At 54.5% G+C, this 20,460-nt stretch overlaps 2 protein-coding genes and 2 non-coding genes across 4 annotated transcripts in view; all 4 read left to right on the top strand.

The window, feature by feature from the left end:
- Positions 1-582: 582 nt before the first annotated feature.
- On the top strand, positions 583-5,884 carry ARL5C (ADP-ribosylation factor-like 5C). Its single transcript, XM_012661192.1, has 6 exons — positions 583-650; positions 1,228-1,288; positions 2,338-2,485; positions 3,207-3,290; positions 3,829-3,980; positions 5,192-5,884. The coding sequence occupies exons 1-6, from the start codon at positions 605-607 to the stop codon at positions 5,238-5,240; spliced, it is 540 nt and encodes a 179-aa protein (XP_012516646.1). The 5' UTR covers positions 583-604; the 3' UTR covers positions 5,241-5,884.
- Positions 5,885-6,673: 789 nt separating this feature from the next.
- On the top strand, positions 6,674-6,745 carry TRNAC-GCA. Its single transcript has one exon. It is a non-coding gene; the product is annotated as a tRNA-Cys (tRNA).
- A 716-nt stretch (positions 6,746-7,461) lies between these two features.
- On the top strand, positions 7,462-7,533 carry TRNAC-GCA. The gene has a single exon. It is a non-coding gene; the product is annotated as a tRNA-Cys (tRNA).
- Positions 7,534-9,548: 2,015 nt separating this feature from the next.
- Positions 9,549-20,460, top strand: part of PLXDC1 (plexin domain containing 1) — a 61,000-nt gene continuing 50,088 nt past the window's right edge. The window contains exons 1-2 of the mRNA XM_012661202.1: positions 9,549-9,624; positions 18,858-19,036. Coding sequence (XP_012516656.1) covers positions 9,549-9,624; positions 18,858-19,036 — 255 coding nt within the window. The remainder of the gene's footprint in view (positions 9,625-18,857; positions 19,037-20,460) is intronic.

The following is a 20,460-nucleotide window of genomic DNA, read 5'->3' on the forward strand; positions in this document are numbered from 1 at the left end:
TCCCCCAGAGGAAATCACTTTGAGTGGGCCCACAAGACCCATACCAGTGAAACAACTAGAGATCTGTTGAAGGTTGGAATATTCTCCCAGCTCAGAGAGGATCAGTCAGTCCTGTCTGTCCCACACAGCTGGTAGGTGCAGGAAGTGGGTCGCCTGGTGTTTCGCTTCAGTCTAGAGCCCTAGACATGGCAGTCGGAGGAGAGGGAGCTGGGATCTGCTTTTGGGCACTGTGTTTGGTCTTCCTTGATTTGCGGTCGCGGAGCAGTCCACGGGGCCAGGGGAGAACTCTGGAGAGAATTCTGGAGAACTCTGGAGTTTTCACAGGGCCAGGGGAAGGATGTGATGTCTGGGACCCCACTTTCCTTGAGCCTCCAGGGTCCGGGACAGTCAGGCAGCTCATCGTCACGGTGCTGTCCATAACGCCCGCGAGGGGCCAGCGTCCCAGGGGATTCCCAGGTCCCGCTGGAGACGCCTGGGGCTTCCCCTACCTTGTAGACGAGGCCTGCCCGGCCTCCCCGGGGGGCGGGGCTCCGAGCCCCCGGGCGAACTCTGGCTCCTGAGGCCGCTGAGTTGAGTCCTGCACCTGCCCTGCCCGGGACGTGCCATGGGACAGCTGATTGCCAAGTTGATGGGCGTCTTTGGGAACCAGGGTAAGGAGCACACAAGGCATCCAGGAGCCTGCTTTGATTCTACTCTCTCCTGGGGCTCCCCTGATTTGGGGTCGGACGCGCTGGGGGACCCCTGACTCGGGGAGTCCTGCGTGGGAGCTCCTCTCCTGCGCCGCGGTCTCCGCTACCCCAGCCTCCCGCCTGCTCCTCCTGGGTCCTCGCTCTTCGGGCGAGCCTCCCTCCTCCCCTCTAAACCGCGCCGGCGGCGGGGGTGAGGGGGCCCCCGCGGGTTTCCTGCGATTGTGACTTCGCGCTCCGCTCTTTCCCCAGACGCCTTCTCTTGGCAAGCCCAGAGCGCCGCGGACCTTTCAGACAACCAATTTTCTAGAAACGTGAAGGGAGGTGGGATCAGGTGGAGGCCCAGCTCTCTTTTCCACTGTCCGAGAGTGGCGCAGGTGTCCGGGACGGGTGGGAAGCAGATGTGGTACCGCGGCGGCCAGACGTCCCCCAGCCCGCAGGGAAGCGCTTATCTCCCTCCTGGGAGGCCTGCTGGGGCGCACAGTCCCCTGGTCATCGACCAAGTTTGGCCCTGACTCTGCCTTTCTCCGGATGCCTCCAGAGCACAAAGTTATCATCGTGGGACTGGACAATGCAGGAAAGACCACCATTCTCTACCAGCTGTAAGTGACCCTCGGTGGGGACAGGAGAGGCCTGGGCCTCCCACCAGACTAACAGGCATTTGGACCAATCACTGGAGCTCTTCCCTGGGTTCCCAAGCTCCCCTGTAGCCGGGAGGAGTGAGGGGGGAACGCTGGCGTGACCTTCCTGCTGTAGTGGCCCCTCCTGGCATTTGAATCCTGCACGGTATGGACAACCCCATCTCCCACTGCCTCTTGCGTCTACCCTGTGCCCCTGCCAAACCGGTTACAGGCTGACAGGTGCCTCTGGTTTCTAGCCTCGCTGCTCCGCGCTCGCCCTAGAGCAGGTCCCTCTGTTGTGGGGCCTGAGCCGGGCACACGCGGGTGGTGCTGAGTAAATACCCATTGAGCTTTCCCCATATTCATTCTCTGATGGCATCTCCCCTGTTTTGGAGCCTCCAAAATACTTTATTTACTTAGGACAAGGTTTTCCCTGAAAAAGTAGTATACGTCAATGGTTTTCAAAGACTAAAAAAGAAAAATTGCAACAACAGAAGAATATACAGTGAAAAGTAAGTTTCCCTCTCACCCCTAACTTCCAGTTCTTCTCCTGTTGTAACTTCTTGGTAACCTTTCAGAAGCATTATTTATATATAGAAACGTGCGTGTGTTTTCTCTGTCACTTTACGCAAAGCACCTCTCTGATGTCCCTCACTGCATCTGTCTCATCTTTCTAACCCCTTGCTACTCAAAGAGTGGTCCATGGACCAGCAGCCTGAACATGATCTGGGAAGAGCCTGTTAGAAATGCAGAGCCCTAGGCCCCGGCCCAGATGCACTGGGGCAGACTCCCAGGTGATTCGATTCTATATTGAAGTTCGAGGAGACTGTGCTAAGAAGTCTCCCCTCTTTGGGGTCTAAGCCAGGGCCGGGCTTGGTCTCACCTCCGCCTTCATTCCCCCTGTGCCTGCGCACCGCACCACCTGGCCCCCAGCAGATGCTCGGTCAGCCTGCCTTGGGAGTGGAGGGGTGGGCGGCCAGAGTTGGGAGTGGGCTGGGCTGAGCTCTCGGTGCCCTCTCCTACCTCCCCAGCCTGACGAATGAGGTGGTCCATACATGTCCCACCATGGGTAGCAACGTGGAGGAGATCGTTCTTCAGAAGACCCACTTCCTCATGTGGGACATAGGGGGACAGGAGGCTCTGCGCTCCACCTGGAACACGTATTACTCCAACACCGAGGTGAAGAGGGCACCAGGACTAGAGGGTCCCCCAGGCAGCTGTGTGATATTAGCCCATCACTTAACCTCTCTGAGTCTTGGTTTCCCCGCCTGTGAAATAGAGCTCTTATTAATGATCTCCTTGAGTTCTGAAAATTAAATAATAATAAAACAATAGCTAACGTATATGTGTTGAATATTAACACATTGCAGTGCCTGTTGAAATTTTTGAGTACTTCCTGGCAGCCTGGTTTGCTTGCTGGCAGCTTTCTGTTTGATGCACTGGATGGGGTGGGCTTTTGTCTCTGGGGGCCTTACTTTCTTACTCCAGCAGGAGTAGAATTCAGTGGCTTAATTCCTGGAATGAGACAGAGCTGGGTTCGAGTTCCAGCACTGCCACTCGCCCTCTCTGTAGCCAAGAGCAAGATAGGTAACCTCACCGAGCCTCAGTCTCCTCGTTTATAAAATGGGCACAGTAATGGCACCAATTCCACAGAGTTGTGGTGAGGCCTAATGGCACACACACAGCCTCTGGCACACACACAGGGGTACTGTGTACTTCCCGTGTCCGGGTAGGAAAGACAATTAAAATGGCACCAGGGTGGTACGATCTTGACACTGCACAGTTTCTTTCCTTTGGGGCTGGCATCCAGCCAGTGCAGAGGCTACGGGGGGAGCACAGTGGGCAGGAAACACGTTCACCAAAGAGAAAGCCACCACTCACGGCTCCTCTCTGCTGCCAGTTCGTCATCCTTGTGATTGACAGCACGGACCGGGACCGGCTGCTGACCACACGAGAGGAGCTGTACAAGATGCTGGCCCATGAGGTAAGCCCCTGCCACTGGGAGAGGGCCCAGTGGTACTAACTGTGTGCCCGCAGCCTAATCACTGAGCCTCTCTGAGCTTCATTCCTGATGCCCCAGTCTCTGAGAGCCTCTATCCCAGCAGCACGGGGAGGGCTAGTTTACCCCCAAAGAAGGGTGTCAGTGCCCTCAGCAGAACTGATCACAGAAGCCAGAGTTACTGGTTCAAGTCCTCACCCCATCTCTCATTCCTTGTGAGACCCTGGACAAGTCACTTCACCTCTCTAATCCTCAGTTTCCCCAGGTATAAAATGGGGATATTCATCGATTCCTGCCTCACGGGATTGTTGCAAGGATGAATCAGCTGGTTGGGAGGCATCCCATGAGCTGTTGGTGCCATTTCATGGGGTTGCTACCGTTGAGCGGGCCCCGTCTCTACCCTGTCTAGGCATGGGCTTCTCTTGCTGGGACACTGCGGAGGGAGCCAGAGAGAACTCATGGGGCAGTGACAAGGGAAGCAGGGCCTGGCGGGCTCACTGGGGCTGGGCTCCTCTGTCCACAGGCTCTGCGAGATGCTTCAGTGCTGATCTTTGCCAACAAGCAGGACATGAAGGACTCCATGAGCACCATGGAGATCTCCCAATTCCTTACTCTCAGCGCCATCAAAGACCACCCGTGGCATATACAAGGCTGCTGTGCCCTCACCGGGGAAGGGTAAGTGGCTGCCCCATCTGGACCTCCAGGGCTTGGTCCAACCAATGGATGGCTGGCCATCAGTACCCTTCTCCTGCCTCCCTCCTGTCAGAACCTGGCTCGCAGTTGGCTCCTGGGCCAAGTCAACTGAGCACCTTCCCACAGTTGAGACACCGTGGGTAAGCGGTGAGTGAGACAGTGTCCCTGCTCTCAAGGGGCTCATTCTAGTGGCAAAAGAGTGTCTGCATCTAGACACAATAATTTTAGGTACTGAGAAGTGGTATGAAGAAAGTGAAATTGGATTACAGTGATAGAGGGGGCAGGGCTAACAGAGACAGCCTCTCCCAGTAGGTGGCTTTCGAGCTGAGACCTGCATGAAGAAGAGATAGCCATGGGGTGGCAAGGACACTGCCAGAAATATGTGGTCCCTTGGGCTGACTTGCCAAAATTCTCCCCTTCTTCAAAAAGGCATCTGGGTGGCCAGCCTGCCACTATTCCACTTGAGAGGGAAGAGGAAAGGGAATTTTCCAGGCCTGATGCAAGACCCTTTCTATGTGGCCCAGCTCCTTCACATCTTTCAGGCGTTTGCTCAGCAGCCCCTCCCCTCAACCCACAGTCAGTTCAATTCAGCCAGCATTTCCTATGTACCCTCCATGTGCCACGCACTGTGTCAGGCAAGGGCAAGGGGTGATACGGATGACCAAAACTCCACCCTTGCTCTGGAGTTGCTTGTAGTCTAATGGGGGGGCCTTGCTTAGGGAGCCTCTTCCCAGGGCTTTGAAGTCGCCCTGGCACCACCCTGAATGATAGAGCAGGTGGGAGGGGGTACCACGGCCTTACCCAGACACTGCTAAGGGACCCAGGACCGTGGGTCTGCAGGTTCCTTCCTCAGGGAAGCCCTCCCTGAGTCTCAGACATCCAGAGGCCTCTGTACATAACCTTTATCACAGTATGTAGTTACAGAATTATTTGTCTGACCATACGTTTAATACCCATCTCTTCTGCTAGACTGTCAGCCACAGAGGGTGTGTCTACTTTTTCCCCAGTAACCTCAGCCCCTAGCACGGTACACGATGCATAGCAGGCGCTGGTGTCCGTTTGTCTTTGTTGACTGAATGATTGGATGTAACTTTGGTACCCACCCCTCCATCTGCTCCGGGCAGGGGCGGGGGGCTTGAAGGTCATCGTCCTTTTGGGATACACTGATCTTTCCTGTTCCTCCCTCCCTGCAGGCTGCCTGCCGGACTCCAGTGGATGCAGTCTCGGGCCACTGCTAACTGACATCCCAGCCTGAGACCAACCAGAAACTCTGGGGGTTTTGCATCGTCAACGTGGGTGGGAAACCCAAGTGGCTATTTATTACTTTTCTGTGATTCTCTGGTGGGGCAGGGACAGCTATGGACAGCGATATTGCCACTGCCTGCCCAGCCCCTCGCTGAGGAGCAAGACTGCATACCTTGAATCGTTGCAGACAGGACAGCAGAAAAAGCTGTCCCCCACTCCATGGCTGCTGCACGTGTCCTTCTTGGAGACACCAGGGAAGGTGTTGGATGTATTGGAGCCCTCTTCCTCTGCTCAGCGCCCAGCCTCTCTGTTGGAAAAATGTGTGTGTGAGGGCACAGAAAGAGACCCTGGAACTGCTCTTTATTTCCTCGCTGCCCCCCACCCCAGCTTTCTGGCTCTCCAGCCATTTTTGTCCCATACCCTTTGGGCAAGGGAGATCCCAGGAGAGTGAAGGGGGTGGGCTTAGGGGGAGGAGGGCAGAATGAAACCCTGGAAGGGGAGAGGGAGGAGGAGGACAGGACATCCCAGACAGGGACCTCTATTGCACTGCAGGGATTCCACTCCTCTCTCGCCTTCCCATGCCCTCTGAGATGTTGAGTTTGACCACAGCTTTTGGACTTTAACCCACTCCATGGTACCCCCTCAGTGTCCTGCCAATGTGAATCCCATTTCTCCCAAATATCCCAGAATCTTATAGGGTCTGCTTATTTTGTTTATCTTTGTGTAATGATTTTTAAAAAATATTGTATTAGAATTTTTATAAAGGTGTAATAAATGCCATTGAAAACTGCTCACCTGTAATTTCCACCTGCCCCTTCTGCCTGTTCCTCGAGCTGGCTTTTGGGTTTTTTTGCAAAGAAATGGGGTGGGAGGCTGCCTCCAGGGCCCATCTGGCCAGGGGACTGGCTTCTTGGCTCTGGGGTGTACCACCGTCTCTCAAGTTGGAGGTCACTGGTACCTGGCCAGCCAGGACTGGGAGCTCTTGGCTCTGCCTGGGCCTAGGGGAGGGAGAGGTTTGATACTGACTCGTGGAGAAGCAGAGGAGGGACCCTGGGGGTTGGAAAGCCCAGGAGTCCTATCTAGATAGAGCTGGAGACAGGGTGGAGACTCAGGCTGCCCATCAGTGTACAGGGAGCGGTGCTGTTATCCTGAAAGACCTGGGATGGTCCTGGGGACAGTGGGTCTCTTCCTTTCTCAAGCCAGGCAACGGACATCTGGGGGAAAGTTTGGGCGCTGGATTCCTTAATCTTGTAGTTTTCCTGAAGTGGGACTGTGGAGGAAGAACTCAGGGATTTTAGCTATCCCCACTGTGTTTTGTGTTCTTTCCATTAGGTTATCTCGACACAGGCTGCAGATCAAAAAAATAAAGCGGATAGTACCACGCCCTTATTCTGCCTAAATTTATTCTAATGAGACTCCAAAGGCGTGAAGGGGGTATAGCTCAGTGGTAGAGCATTTGACTGCAGATCAAGAGGTCCCCGGTTCAAATCCGGGTGCCCCCTCTCCACTCAAGACTTTTTGGCAGTCCCCAAGTCCACTTCTTAGGAGTTCCTCCTGCAAACGGAAGGGGATGGATCCTCGGGTCCGGCCACCCTCTCTGTTTTGCAGGCGGGTGAGGATGGAGTCCTGGACCCTGCTAGTGGCTCATCCTGTGTGTACGTCCAAGGGTGGAATACAGTGCGAGTGAGGACGAGGAGCTCCGGATTGGCCCTTGAAGGACGGTACAAAGGGCCCTCCCTTGTAACAGTAGGGCGAAGGCAGGCGCATCCCCAGGTCGAGCTGGCCAGTGACCCCGACGGCTCTTCCACGGTGGAGCGAGGCTGAGTTTCTAAGGGCGCTGGGGAAGAAAGGCCTGGAGAAGCCGCATGAGCATCTGAGAGGGAGAAAGAGGCGCCGAGAAGCAGGAAGGGGCCTCCAGCAGGGCAGGAGACTGGGACCCCAGCCCAGATGAAGGCCCCCATGTGAGGGATCTCGAAGGCTCTCGAAACGTTCCCTTCCACACCCCCAGATTATATTTTTCTTGCACCATCAGTAGGAATCTTTAGTTCAGAGCTTCAGGAAGCAACTTCTGCTTCCAAGTGCGTAAATCTTCTGAGATTTATGTAATTCCTATCTCTTGTAGATGTTCAACCTCACTTCTCACTTCTTTTCAACAGTTCGCCACGGCGCCTGCGCAGCAGTGGCAATAAGAAGCTATCTTCGCGCGGTCGCCGGCAGAGGGGGTATAGCTCAGTGGTAGAGCATTTGACTGCAGATCAAGAGGTCCCCGGTTCAAATCCGGGTGCCCCCTGCCTTGGTGCTTTTTTTTCACGATCCTTTAAATATTAAAGCCCTTTGTAAAACGTTACGATTCACTTTAAAGCTAAACTGCTTTTTTTTCCTCCCACTTTTACGTTAACACTTCTTTCGCCATCTTTCTTCGCAGACGAAGAGCGGTGAGGAAGTGCAAGGAACTGGGGAATTCTAGACCAGTGGCTCTCAAAATGCGGTCCCGGGACCAGCAGCATCTTCTGGGTACATGTTAGAAATGCAGTTCCTCGAACTACATCCCAGACCCAGTGCGTTAGAAATTCGGGGGTGGAGTCCAGAAATCTGTTTTAATAAGCCTTGCAGGTGGTTCTAATGCACGCTCAAGTTCTAGAGGCTTACATAATAAAAAATTTGCACGTCATTTGCTTCTACTGTTTCTGAGTTTTTGTTTCAGCCTGAGCCCTTGTAGGAGACTTTATAAGGCAGACCACGGGCTACCCCAAATGGGGAAATGTACTAAGACACCGAGGCCGGAGCTGGAATTCCGGAAGGTAGGAGGTCGGGGACAGCCTGGGCCGACCGGGAAAAGTGAGGGAAACCGCAAAACACCAGCGTTGCGGCTCGTCACGTGGCCACTTGAGGGCAGCAAGAAGCCGCAGCTGGAAGCCGCAGCCTATCTGAGCCTGTTGAGTTAGCCAAGTTGGGATTTAAATTAGACATCAAGAAGAACTTACAGACAGGCCCTGCTTTGTCCCATAGTAAGAGGATAGAGGGTTTAGGGTTGGAGGAAGTCGACTCTGGGACCCTGGGTTCTGAGGAAGGAAGAACTGGCATTCTAAGAGATTAGAGCCTTTAGTCGCTTCCTTTCTTACGGCTTCTTTCTGACCTCAGTGCCAGGGAACCCGTCTCTTCCAGCCCACACAGTACCTTCTCCTGTCCCCACCCATCCCCACCCATATCCCTCCTTGGAATACCCCCAAGCGTTCTCAGCGTCCACACTCTTCCTCTCGGCGATTTTCCAGTCCTCAGGCCCCAGCCCCTAGAAGCCAGGGTACCCCCTCGCCCCCTCTCCCACCCTCCAGCGCCCCAGCTCCTTGCGGTCACATGAAGTAGGTCAAGGAAGGGAAGAGGCACCTCGGTGTCCTGACCTGATTCCCTGCCGTCTATTAAATCTCCTAAATTGTGGATATTTTTATTCTGTCCTGGAAGAAAAAAAGATGATCTGTCCCCAGAGCCTGTCGTAAGATGTGGCAGGTGGGGTGAGCGGTTTCCCTGCTCTGGAGCTGGCTTTGAAGATTGACCGGGTCCTGCCCTGAGCAGGCCTGGAGTCCCCCGGGGGGAGAATGGCCTCTGCTACCTTCTTGTGGGGAGGGGGTCCAGGCTATTGCAGAGTAGGGGCGAGCCAGGTCCCCTCCATTCCCACGTCTGCTCGTGCTGGCCACGGGGGTGCAGGGATCCAGTGCGGAGCAGCCACGGGAGGGGGTGGAATTGACGCCTCAGTTGGGGCGAGAAGCTGGGGGTCTTTGCTGCAAGCGTAGATTCCTGGGGGTGGGGTGGGGTGGGGTGGGGGCAAAGCATCAGAAGCGCACAGAACTCAGAAGAAAAGCTCAGAAAGTCGCAGAGCCCGGAGGAGCTGCAGGGAGGGGGTGGGAATGGCAGGAGTCCATGGCCCGGAGAGGGGGCGCCTGTCCCTCCCCGGTCCGGAGGAGGGGCAGGGGGTGGCTGATGCTCTCCAGGCGCTGTCCCAGCCCGAGGGTCCCGCTCCCGGTCCCCCCCCTCCGCCCTCGTGCCTGGGGAGCGCCCCGGAGAGCCGCGGGAAGGCCGGGGGTGGGGGGGGCCCGCGGCGCCGCGCCCCCGCCCCGCCCCCCGGCCCCCGCTCCCGCTCCCCGCAGCCGCCCGCCCGCGCTCCAGCCGCTCCGCCCGCCCGCCCGGCCCGCGCTCCGCCGCCTGCTCGCCGCCCACCCCTCCGGGACCCGGGACCGCGCCGCGGGAGCCGCGCCCCTCCCTCGCCAGGCCGGGGCAGCGAGCGGCCGGGGACGGGTCCTGGCACCCACCATGCGGGGCGAGCTCTGGCTCCTTGTGCTGGTGCTCAGGGAGGCTGCCCGGGCGCTGGGCCCCCAGCCCGGAGCAGGTAGGACTGGCCGGAGTTGGCCTGCGGGGCCGGGTGCGGGCACGGGCAGGTGCGGACAGGCGGGCGCTGTCGGTGAGGCGGTTACTGTGCGCGGGAGGCCAGGAGCTCCGTGGGCTGTGGGCAGGCGGGTGGGGACCCCGCTTTCCCAGACGCGTAGGGTGTAGAGGGAGGGCGGTGGCATTAGACGCCGATGTGCGCACCTCTCCTTCCCTCCTGCAAGGCCAGTGGAGGAACCCCGGGAGAGGGGGCTCTATGAGGCAGAGGGCTCTGGCCCCAAAGGGGACGGTGGGAGAGTCATAGGGTCCGTGGTCACCCCAGGCAAAGCTGGATTCTGATGAGATGGGGAGCCTGGCGGGGCTGCTGCCCCAGCTATACCTTCTTTTTCCCTGCACCCCGCCCCCCCCCAGCTAACCCAGACTGGTTCTGAGTAGAATTTGGGGGCTGGGTGGGAGCAGCTAGGGGGCATCTCTCCCTGGCAAGGGCAGTAGCCATCTAACTCGCCTTCCCCTACCTATTTGGTACCGGTAGAGAGGCAGTGGGCCCAGAAAGAAGCACTTTGCTCTTCCTCTGTACCCCAGCCTCAAGGGTACCCCTGTCGCTCCTGCTCTGTTCTGTTGACCTTTGGCCTTCAGCTGCTCTGGCTCTAGATGGGTGGCGGGGTCCCATCCTGCACATTTCTCTTGCCCCTATACCAGTTCTCCAAAATCATCTCTTCCACTTGGAAGTCCTTTCTGAGAGCTACCTGGAATCCCTGATGTTATAAAAAAAGACCATTTTTGACACATAATCTAAGTTCTCCTCTCTCCTTATGCACCCAGACTTTCTCTGGGGTTGGGGAGATAGGTAATTTGCAGCCAAGCCCCTTGACAGAGATAATTAGGAAGACAGAGATCTATGCCTCACTGGCACAGGTGCCCCTCACATGGGACGGGGGGTGTCAAGGAGGATGCTGTCGTTGAGCTGCTGTGTCTCAGAGGTGTGCTGGACATCAGGCACAGCATCAGTGACAGTGTTCTTGACTGTAATGGTCACTGCATGCAGCTGAGGCAGGCCTGCTGAGAAGGAGGGTAGGGGGTGGCGCTGGGAGGGAAGGGTGCCGATGGTGGAGGTGTGGGCAGAGAGCAGCAGGAGCTGATGTGTCAAGAGGTCGCTGGTGCAGAACCACCAGTTTTCAGGGAGACCACACAGAGGATGGCCAGAGACTTGGCTTCTAAGTCCCGACATCTCGCTTGCTGTGTGACTTTGGGCAAGTTACTTTCCCTCTCTGGGCCTGTTTCTGCACTTATATAGTGAGACTGTTGGCAAAATCTTTGACTCTTGGTTGTGGGATTATGAGGGATTTTTTTTTTCTCTTTTATGATTGTCTTTCGTTTTCAGATTATTACGGTATGTATGGGTAACTGATAATTTTGAAAAATCAACGTAAACAGGAAGGAGTTGGACAGGTTAATTTCTCAGGTCCTTTGCAGCCCCAACCTGGTGTGATCTTCTGAACTTGGGGTGTAACTGGGTTGATGGGGGAGGGATCTGAACCTCTGACTGGGTTGGAGAACCATGGAGAGGGTCAGGGAAGGGGAATTGGGGGGTAACAAGGATGGGCTGGAGGATGGTGGCCAGACCTAGGCCTGGCTGAGAGCTGCCTCTTCTGAGTCGGGTTGGGTTAGACGGTTGGGGAGGCCAGGATGAGGGGGGCAGGCAGAGGCTTGAATCACTTCTCTAAGTAGAGGGCACCCTGTCTCCTTGGCTTTGACAGAGATTCAGTCAGGAGAAATGGACTTCCTCAGCAGCAGGAGACATTGAGGTTAGATTTAAGGAAGCCGTGAGAAGCCAGAGGGGGCAGCTGTTGACTCCCAGTCCATTGCTCTTTTCACAGGCCAGGCTGGATTTGAGGGAGAGTCTGTGTGCAGGCAGGGGGCGTCTCCTGGGGGGAACAGTTGTAGGAGTGGGACATTCTGGGGGAGGGTTGCTAAGGGGGGACAGCCCGGCTTTGACTGATGGTGGAGCCCTTGGGACCAGCGAAAGGGCAGCCAGGAGCAGGACCTGAAGGGGTGCTGGCATCTAGACCAAGGCTCTGGGGTGTCTGGGCTGGAGGGGGGCCGGGAAGAAGCTGAGCTCTCTCCTCCTCGTGATGGATGGGCTGGTTTGGTGGAGCCTCGAAACCTCATCCATCATCAGAACGGGAGCAGCAGGGAGATGGGTGCCCTGAAAATAGAGCCAGGCGGTGGGGAAACCAGGCTGACAGACAGCAGCATGGCCTCGGGGTGCACAGCGGGGGCACCCGAAGGTCTGGCCCAGGCGGAATCAGAGGCGCCTACAACCAACAGAAGGAGGAGGCAGCGGGAGGCGACGTCCTGTCCTGAGAGAGGCCATGTCCTGTACCAGCCCTGGTGCCCTCAACAACTTGCTCCTTTTTCCGAGCCTTGGTTTCCCCTTCTATGAAACGGGGGGCGGGTGGACCAGATTGTCTTTAGGGCCCCTTCTAGCCGTGATTCTGCTTCCAGCTTCCTTCTCGCCCACCAGGGACTTCTGACAAACTGAGGCTAAAATTCAAACTTCTCGCGGTGGCCATCAGACAGCCCCTGCCACCACCCTGCACGTCTTCTCTCACTGTCCCCAGGTCCGCCCCTTAACCCACTCTAGGCTGCCGTCCCCTCGGAGCGACAGGTAACTGGCTTCTTCTCATCCAGGTCTCAAGCGGCTCAAGGGTCAGCTTCTCAGAGAGGCCCACCCTGATGGCTCTGTCCAGAGTAGCAGCGACCCCCGGCCCTGCTGCCTGTCTGATTTTCTTCCTAGCGCTCACCGCTGTCTCACATTGCCCTACCTGCCGCATTCTTCACTTCGTGTGGGTCTCTGTGAAGAAGACTAGACTCTTCCTGGGCACAGGGATTGTGTCAGCCTGTTTGACTCCCCGGCACCCAGCACAGTGTCTGGCACACAGTAGGGTCGCAGTAAATGTGTAGTGAACGAGGGAGTGAGCGAGCAAATCAGAGGTGGTCACAGACCCCAGAGTCTCCCTGCAACGGAGACCCCCAGAGCACTGGGCTCTTCTTCCCCCTCCTTCCCCCTCTGCCTTCCTCTTCCCTTCCCTCTTCTGCTACCTAGTGGTCCTCTCTGCCACTTCCTTGTGCCTCCCTCCCCCTCCCCAGGTAAGGGTCCTCAGTGGGTCCCTGCCTGCCAGAGAGAGGGGGAGAGGGTACAGTTTCGGGCTTTGTAACTAGGAGGCAGGATTTCAGCTTAGGGTCTGGAAACTTTCCCGGGCCCCTGGAGAGTCAGTCCTCCTGTGAGACCCAGGGAGGGCAGGAGGACTTTTCTGGGCGCTTCATGTACGTTGTTTTGTTATAGATTCAAAACCATTTACCGGGCCAGGCAAGGTGGCTCACGTCTGTAATCCTAGCACTCTGGGAGGCCAAAGCGGAAGAATTGCTTGAGCTCAGGAGTTCGACACCAGCCTGAGCAAGAGCGAGACCTCGTCTCTACTAAAAATAGAAAGGAATTAATCGGACAACTAAAAATATATAGAAAAAATTAGCCGGGCCTGGTGGCGCATGCCTGTAGTCCCAGCTACTCGGGAGGCTGAGGCAGGAGGATCTCTTGAGCCCAGGAGTTTGAGGTTGCTGTGAGCTAGGCTGACCCCACGGCACTCTAGCCCGGGAATAGGGGGAGCCTCTTTCCAAAAAAAAAAAAAAAAAAAAAAATCTACCAAGTGTAGGTTTTAACATCCCCATTTTACAGATGAGGAAACCGAGGCTTAGAGAGATTACGGAATTTGTCCAGTGTCATAGTCAGTAAGTGGTAGATTCGGGGTTCAACCTCGAGCTTGTCTGATTCCAAACCTGTGCTCTTCTGTTGCTGTGATATCACAATAAATGTTTCCAGCCCTGTGTATCTTAGGTCCTCAGGGCATTTATTTAAAGATGCTTGCCTCCCTCTCCTCCCTTCTCCTCCCCTCTCCTCTCCTCCTCTCCCCTCCCCTCCCCTCCCCTCCATCACCCATGTGTGCTTACTGAGTGTTTGCTCTGTCAGGTGACAACCTGCTGGGATCTGAGCTGGGATGGTGCATCTAGCCTTTGGGGTGAGAGAGAGAGGTGTCAGAGGGGGCTCTGGGAAGAAGTGGCATTTGTGAGATTTGAAGGATGAGCAAGAACTCATCAGGAGAAATGTTTATTTATGGAGCAGAATGGTCCTGGCTGAGAAATCTGCCGTGTGCGAAGCCGCATGGCTAGAGACAGCAGGGCTGGGTCTGGAGAGGACTATAAGGAGAACGGAGGCTGGAGGAGTGAGCAGGGACCCAGCCATGAAGGGCCTTGAATCAGCTGGAAGGAAGTGGTGAGCGGGAAGCATGAGAGAGAATCAAGTTTGTCCTCCAGATGGCTTGTTCTAGCTAGAGTGTGGGCGACTAGCTCTAGGGCATTAAAGGGAGAGGCTGCAATAACTGCCAGGAGAGAGGCCCTGGTGGCCTGGACTGTGTGCTGGCCGTAGGGCTGGAATGGCAAGCGTGGGTCTTGGGATAAGGGTGGTTTGGCCCAGGCTCTGGGGTGGTACAACCTTGCCTCCCAAGCCTGGAGCAGGGCAGTGCCAGGTGAGGGGTCACCGTCTCACAGGGCGGCTCCCAGGATCAGGCCCAATTATGTCTACAGCAGGGTCCTTCAGGAACCCAGCCCACAAGCCAGTCATGCCCTGGGGCTGCTCTTGAACCTTGGGAAACAGCTGGGGGTTGTTGGTCACTTCTGTGGTTCTGAGCAGACTCTGGAGCCAGCTGGCCTGGGTTCAAATCCTGCCACGGACTAGTTTTGTGAGCCTAGAAGCTTCTTTAATGTCTTTGTGCCTCATTTTCCTCATTTGTAAAATAGATCTAAAACTAGTACCTATCTTACAGGATTATTGTGGTGATTAAATGAATTAATGCGTTTAAAGCTCTTGAATGGTGCCGGCACAGAGTCGCATCCTTGAAAGTTAGCTGTCATTTTTATTACTATGACATCCCACTAGACTGCATGCTACTTGGGGCCATGAATGAATGAATATATGAATGACAAACACATGAATGAACAGCTTGTATTGTTCTGGAAGCTTTTGTTTTTTTTTCTTAGGCAGACAGAGTCTTGCTCCGTTGCCTGGGCTAGAGTGCTGTGTCATGAACCTAGCTCACAGCAACCTCAAACTCCTGGGCTCAAGCGATCCTCCTGCCTCAGCCTCCTGAGTAGCTGGGACTATAGGTAACACGACACCATGCCCAGCTAATTTTTTTATTTGTAGTAGAGACGGGGTCTCCCTCTCTCTCAGGCGGGTCTCAAACTCCTGACCTCAAGTGATCCTCTTGTCTCGGCCTCCAGGAGTGCTAGGATTACAGGCGTGAGCCACCCTGGGAGCTTCTTGCCAACACACGCGGGTGGGCTCTGTCACGTGCATAGCCATGGAACGGGTGTGGGAAGATGAAGTTCTCCAACGGAAGGCGGAAGGTGGGACAAGGCGTGACCGAGGGTCGGGCGGGTGGGTGGGTAACGCGAGTGAGCATGCAGGGGAGCCCAAGGCTTTCCGGCAAGCCTCCGCGGGTGTGCGCACAAGCACGTGGGCCCCTACACAGGCACGTGAGCAACCAGCTGTGCTGGCTCCTTTCCTGGGTTGAGGGGTGATGTCCTGTCCCAGCCAGCTGGGAGGGGGCAGGGTGGCGGGAGACAGCTGTGGATGGGTTGGGAGGGTTAGATTCAGGGCTAGGCCAGGGTAGGGCAGGGTTCCTCGACAGCCTCCCTCTCTACCCTGCACGCTGCCCTCTTTCATGGGCTCTGCCTCTGCCTCTGCCTCTGGCCCCCTATTTATAAAGCCTCATTCGTGTCTGTCACTTGCTCCTCACGGCAGCCTGCGCCGCAGGCACGATTGCCGTCCCCATTTAGCAGTGAGGATGCGAGGCTTAGAGAGCTAAACGGATGGGAATGATGTCCCACAGCTTGTGGGCGCCAGGGCTGGGTGGAGAGGGAAGCCCAGGCGTCTCCCCTCTGTGTGCCCGCAGCTGGGCTCCCCTCCCCGCCTCAGGGCCCCACCGTCCGACCCCGTCCTCCTCAGTTCCAGGCTCACGAAGCCCGTAGAGCCTCACCGTCCCTCTGGGCCCAGCCGAGCTGCTCCCCTTGTTCAGTGCACGCTCCTTTCCTGTGCTGGCTCCTGCCCAGGCCCCGGGGCTGCTTGCAGAAGACCCAGGGAGCTGGGCAGGGCAGCCCAGCACAAACAGTTCTGTCTCCTGAGGAGCTGTGGGCCCCACCCGAGAGGGGCAGGACAGCCCTGGCCTGGGCCTGGGCCATGGGCAGGCTGCCACCTCGGCACTGACTCGTGTCCATCTGTGGGCAGCCAGTGGGCATCTTGGGGAAGGGGTCCGGGGACTGCCCTGCTGCCGTGCTCTCCGGAGCATCTGGTTGTGATTAGGGGCAGAGAAGTGAGGGGGGCCGGCAAGGGTCCAGTAGGCACCAGCAGCCAAGAATGACTTAATTGGATAAAATATCTAATGACAAACCAGAGCCCCACAGCAGAGTCCTGGCCTCGGCCCCAGGCCGGGTCCTGGCCAAGCCTTGCCTCAACCTCCCTCCTTGCTGACTCCTCAGAGTTACCCTCAACATTGTGTCCTCAATTATGCAGTGATTGAGTACCTGCTGTTTGCTAGGCACTGTAACTTTGAAGACGGTGGAGAGAGTCCTGGGGGAACTTGAGTTTCCCAGGGAGACGGGCACATAGTTACACCAGTGGGTGCTCTGGGAAAGAAAGCGACATGCAGGAGCTCTGGGGAGTGGGGTGGGGAGCAGAGGTCGAAAAGGGCATTTGACACAGAGTGGGCCTTAAATTGATGAAGGTCACAAGTGGGGAATATCAGATCCAGCCATCTGATGGTCTGTGTCCCATAGACACATCCATAGTAGGTATGACAAATGGAACGACAATACAAGGCACGGCCTTGGGGGCACAAATCTCTCTGAAATGGAAAAATGTGGTTTTGTGTCATTTAGAATTAACAACACAGGGAGAACTGGAGAGAACATGGAGCCTAGGAACAGCTGCTAAATGGCCTGTGTGTGGCCACTTTCCAATCCTACACCCGTGGCAGACATTGCTAATTGATCTCAACAGTCTTTCTTGCTGAACACAAATGGAGCTTCAGAATTCTTCTCAATTAGAGTGCTACTGGCTGTCACTTCGATTGGAGATGGCATTTGAGATGAAGCCAATTTGCCATCTTAGACGGTTTCTAGGTAGGGATAGGACTGAAACGGTGGTTCCCCGTGGGGCAGGGGCAGGGTGATTTTTTTCCTCAGGGGATAACTGGCAATGTTTGGAGACATTTCTCATTTCTGGCTGTCACAACCTGGGGGTGGGGAGTGCTGGAGGGAGAGGTGCTATTGGCATCTAGTGGGTAGAGGCCAAGGATGCTGCTAAACATCTTACAATGCACCGGACAGGCCCCCTGTCCCCGAGAAAGAATTATCCAGTCCAACCAACAACCCAATTTAAAAATGCACAAAAGACTTAAACAGACATTTCTCCAAAGAAGATATACAAACGGCTAATAAGCACCTGAAAAGATGCTCGACATCACTAATCTTAGGGAAATGTCAATCAAAATTGTAATTAGGCCGGGCGCAGTGGCTCACACCTGGAATTCTAGCACTTTGGGATGCTGAGGCGGGAGGATCGCTTGAGCCCAGGAATTTGAGGTTGCAGTGAGCTATGATGACGCCACTGCACTCCAGCCTGAGCAACAAAGCGAGACTTCGTCTAAAATAAAAAACAAAACCAAACAAAAACTGTAGTGAGATACTATCTCATACCGATTAGGATGGCTACTATTAAAAAAAAAACAGAAAATAAACAAGCATTGGTGAGAACGTGGAAAGATTAGGATCCTTGTGCAATGTTGGTGACAATGTAAATAGTACAGCCATTTCGTATGGAAAACAATATGATGGTTCCTGAAAAAATCAAAAATAGAATTACCACGCGATCCAGCAATTCCACTTCTGGGTATACACCCAAAAGAATGGAAAGCAGAGTCTCAAAGTGATATTTGTACATCCACGTTCATATCAGCATTGTTCACAATAGCTAAAATCTGGAAGCAGCCTAATGAATGGGTTAGCAAAATGTAATATACACATACAGGGAATATCATTTGACCTTAAAAAAGAAGTAAGTTCTGCCATATGCTACAACATGGATGAACCGTGAGTTCATTATGCTAAGTGAAATAAGGCAGTCATAAAAAGACAAATACAGTATGATTCCACTTCTACGAGATACAATAGTCAAAATCATGGAGACAGAAAATAGAATGGTGGTTGCCACAGGTGAGGGGCGGGGGGAATGGAAATTTGTTGTTTCAGGGGTATAGAGTTTCAGTTTTACAAGGTGGAAAGAGTTATGGAGACGGATGTTGGTAATGGTTGCACAATATTAGCAATGTATTTAATACTATTCAACTGAACACTTAGAAATGGTTAAGGTGGTAAATGTTATGTGTATTTTAACACAACAAATAAAAAAATTGGGAAAAAAAAGAATTATCCAGTCCAAAATATCAGTAGTACCAAGGGTGAAAAGCCCTAAACTAAAAGAAGCTTTCTGGCTTCTGGCCCCCTGATCCCCTGGAAGATGGGATTATGTGCCATTTCTGGCAGAGAAATAAGGAACTGGATTGGAAGGTTCCAGAGCAGTGGTTTTCATCCTTGTCTGCAGAGTTCTTTAAGTCCAGGGACTTCTCAAAATCCCCTCTGAGGATCTTTTAAGAAACCTAATGCCCAGGCCACACCATAGAACAATTATATCAGATCTCTGGATTGGGATCCAAACACCAGGAATTTTTAAAGCTCCCTAGGTGATTCCAGTGTGCAGCTGAGGTTGCGAATAATCACCGCTTTGGAAGCAGATCAACTTGGGTTTGAAACTTACCTCCATCCCTAACCTGCTGTGTGACCTTTAACCTCAGAGCCTCTGATTCCAGTCTGCAAAATAGAGAGCATCATATCTACTGTGGACAGCCGGTGTGAGGGTTAAAAGCATATGTGCAAAGTGCTTGGCATGGAGCTGGGCATGTGGCTCTCAGTACATGTTGGGTGTCTCCTGTCCTGGTAATCAGGTGTCCCCAAGGTCAATGATAGCGTGGTGTCGGGGCATCTGCAGAGTAAGTGGGCTGGTTGCCCCCTCCTGGATCTTCACTCTGGACTCCTAAAACTCAGTCTTCTGTCCCCTTCTCCCAGGTCCTGATGAAGGCCCAGGCTCTGGATGGGCTGCCAAGAGGACCACAAAGAGCTGGAATCGGAGAGCCCGAGAGAGCCCTGGGCAGGTGTCGGAGCCGGACAGGACCCAGCTGAGCCAGGACCTGGGAGGGGGCACCCTGGCCATCGACACACTGCCAGATAACGGGACCAGGGTGGTGGTAAGTGCTGGAGGACTGTGGAGGGGGAATGAGGTGAGGGTGGGGGTGTCTCACCAGGTGCCCCATGTGTACTCGTCACACATGCAAATCACATATCCTTTGGGGTTGGCCTTGCCAGGTCAGAGTGAAGGGAAGGATCCCAGGAGAGGGGATGAAGCAGGGTCATAAAATCACAGCATCTCAGAGCTTCATAGGCTGCCTACCTCCTCCTGGACCCAGAGAGGTGAAGTGACTTGCTCTAGGATGCACAGCTTGGTCACAGGGCTCCTGACACTGGACTGTGCCACAACCAAGGAAAGAAAAAGCTGATGGTGGCATTATCAGTCACATCCCAGCTGCTAGCTTGGGGCCCTCCCCGACCCCATTTCTGCCCCATCTGCATACTGTGGTGCCCAAAAAGGCTAATGGCTGTAGAGGCACAGGCTGCTCAGCCTAAGGACAGGGGACTTTGCTGGGGGCTGAGTCGAGAAATCAATTAGGGTGCAGCTCAGGAAAGAACCTTCTCTGCCTGGTGCAGTTCTAGGGGGTAGTGCGGGGAGGAGGGACTGAAGGCCAGGAGGAAGTGCCCCCCTCGTAGACTCTCTGGGAAGCTCGTGGAGGCCTCTGTGTGTTGTGAGTGAATCTGTAATCGTGTGTTTCTGGGCATGTATGTGCATGTTGTCACAGAATTAAACTTGGATCCGCTCGCCCAGTGCAGCAAAGCCAAACACTGACACCGAGATTTGCAGCAAGAAAAAGAAAGGCATTTATTGCAGGGTGCCAAGCAAGGAACTCATGCGACTAATGCCAAAGACTCAAACTCCCAGTGGCTTACAAGCAAGGGTTATTAAAGGCAGGGGTACATTTCAGGAAAGCAAGAGTTATAGGCAAAATCATAAATCAATACATGGAGGTTATATTATACATTGGTTTGGCCCAAAAAGGCAGGCAGGGTATCTTGAAGCAGGGGCTTACTGGTTATAGGTGGCTTCAGAGATTCTTTGAGTAGCATTGGTTAAGGAAGCAAGGCCTTGTCTAAAAACGTGGGGTCAGCAGAAAGGTGTGTTGAGGTTTGGCCTGTGGGCATGGCTCTCTCCAGGCCTCCCAGGAAGAAATTTAGAACAAAGAATGGTGGTCAGAGTTCAATGCTCAGTTCCCCCCTTGTCTGAGGCCTGTATGATGGTGGATGGTATTTTCTATCTGGTGGGAGTCCGTCCGGGTTTCTGAAAGGCAACTGAAGAACATATGTTAAGACGCGATCGTCTAGTTTCTATAGGTAACCACAACACCTTGTGACCCCGGCTTGCTCTGCGACTGTTGTTTTAAGTTATTACCGTCTTGCTTATCATGGAGCTCATTTACTTTTTATGGCTAGCTAGGTGCCTGGAATTTCCCTTGAAGGGACTTAAGATTTATCCTTTATCTTCATGCTTGGTGGCACCAGC

The sequence above is a fragment of the Propithecus coquereli genome, unplaced genomic scaffold (assembly GCF_000956105.1).
Source record: "Propithecus coquereli isolate 6110/MARCELLA unplaced genomic scaffold, Pcoq_1.0 Scaffold119, whole genome shotgun sequence".
Taxonomy (NCBI): Eukaryota; Metazoa; Chordata; class Mammalia; order Primates; family Indriidae; genus Propithecus; species Propithecus coquereli.

What these genes read in the sequence shown, in the direction of transcription:
- ARL5C (XM_012661192.1), top strand. Translation starts at nt 605, where the DNA reads ATGGGACAGCTGATTGCCAAGTTGATGGGCGTCTTTGGGAACCAGG. An exon ending in ACAAGATGCTGGCCCATGAG is followed by an intron (nt 3,291 to 3,828) that starts GTAAGCCCCTGC and finishes CTCTGTCCACAG; the next exon opens with GCTCTGCGAGATGCTTCAGT. An exon ending in TGTGCCCTCACCGGGGAAGG is followed by an intron (nt 3,981 to 5,191) that starts GTAAGTGGCTGC and finishes CCCTCCCTGCAG; the next exon opens with GCTGCCTGCCGGACTCCAGT.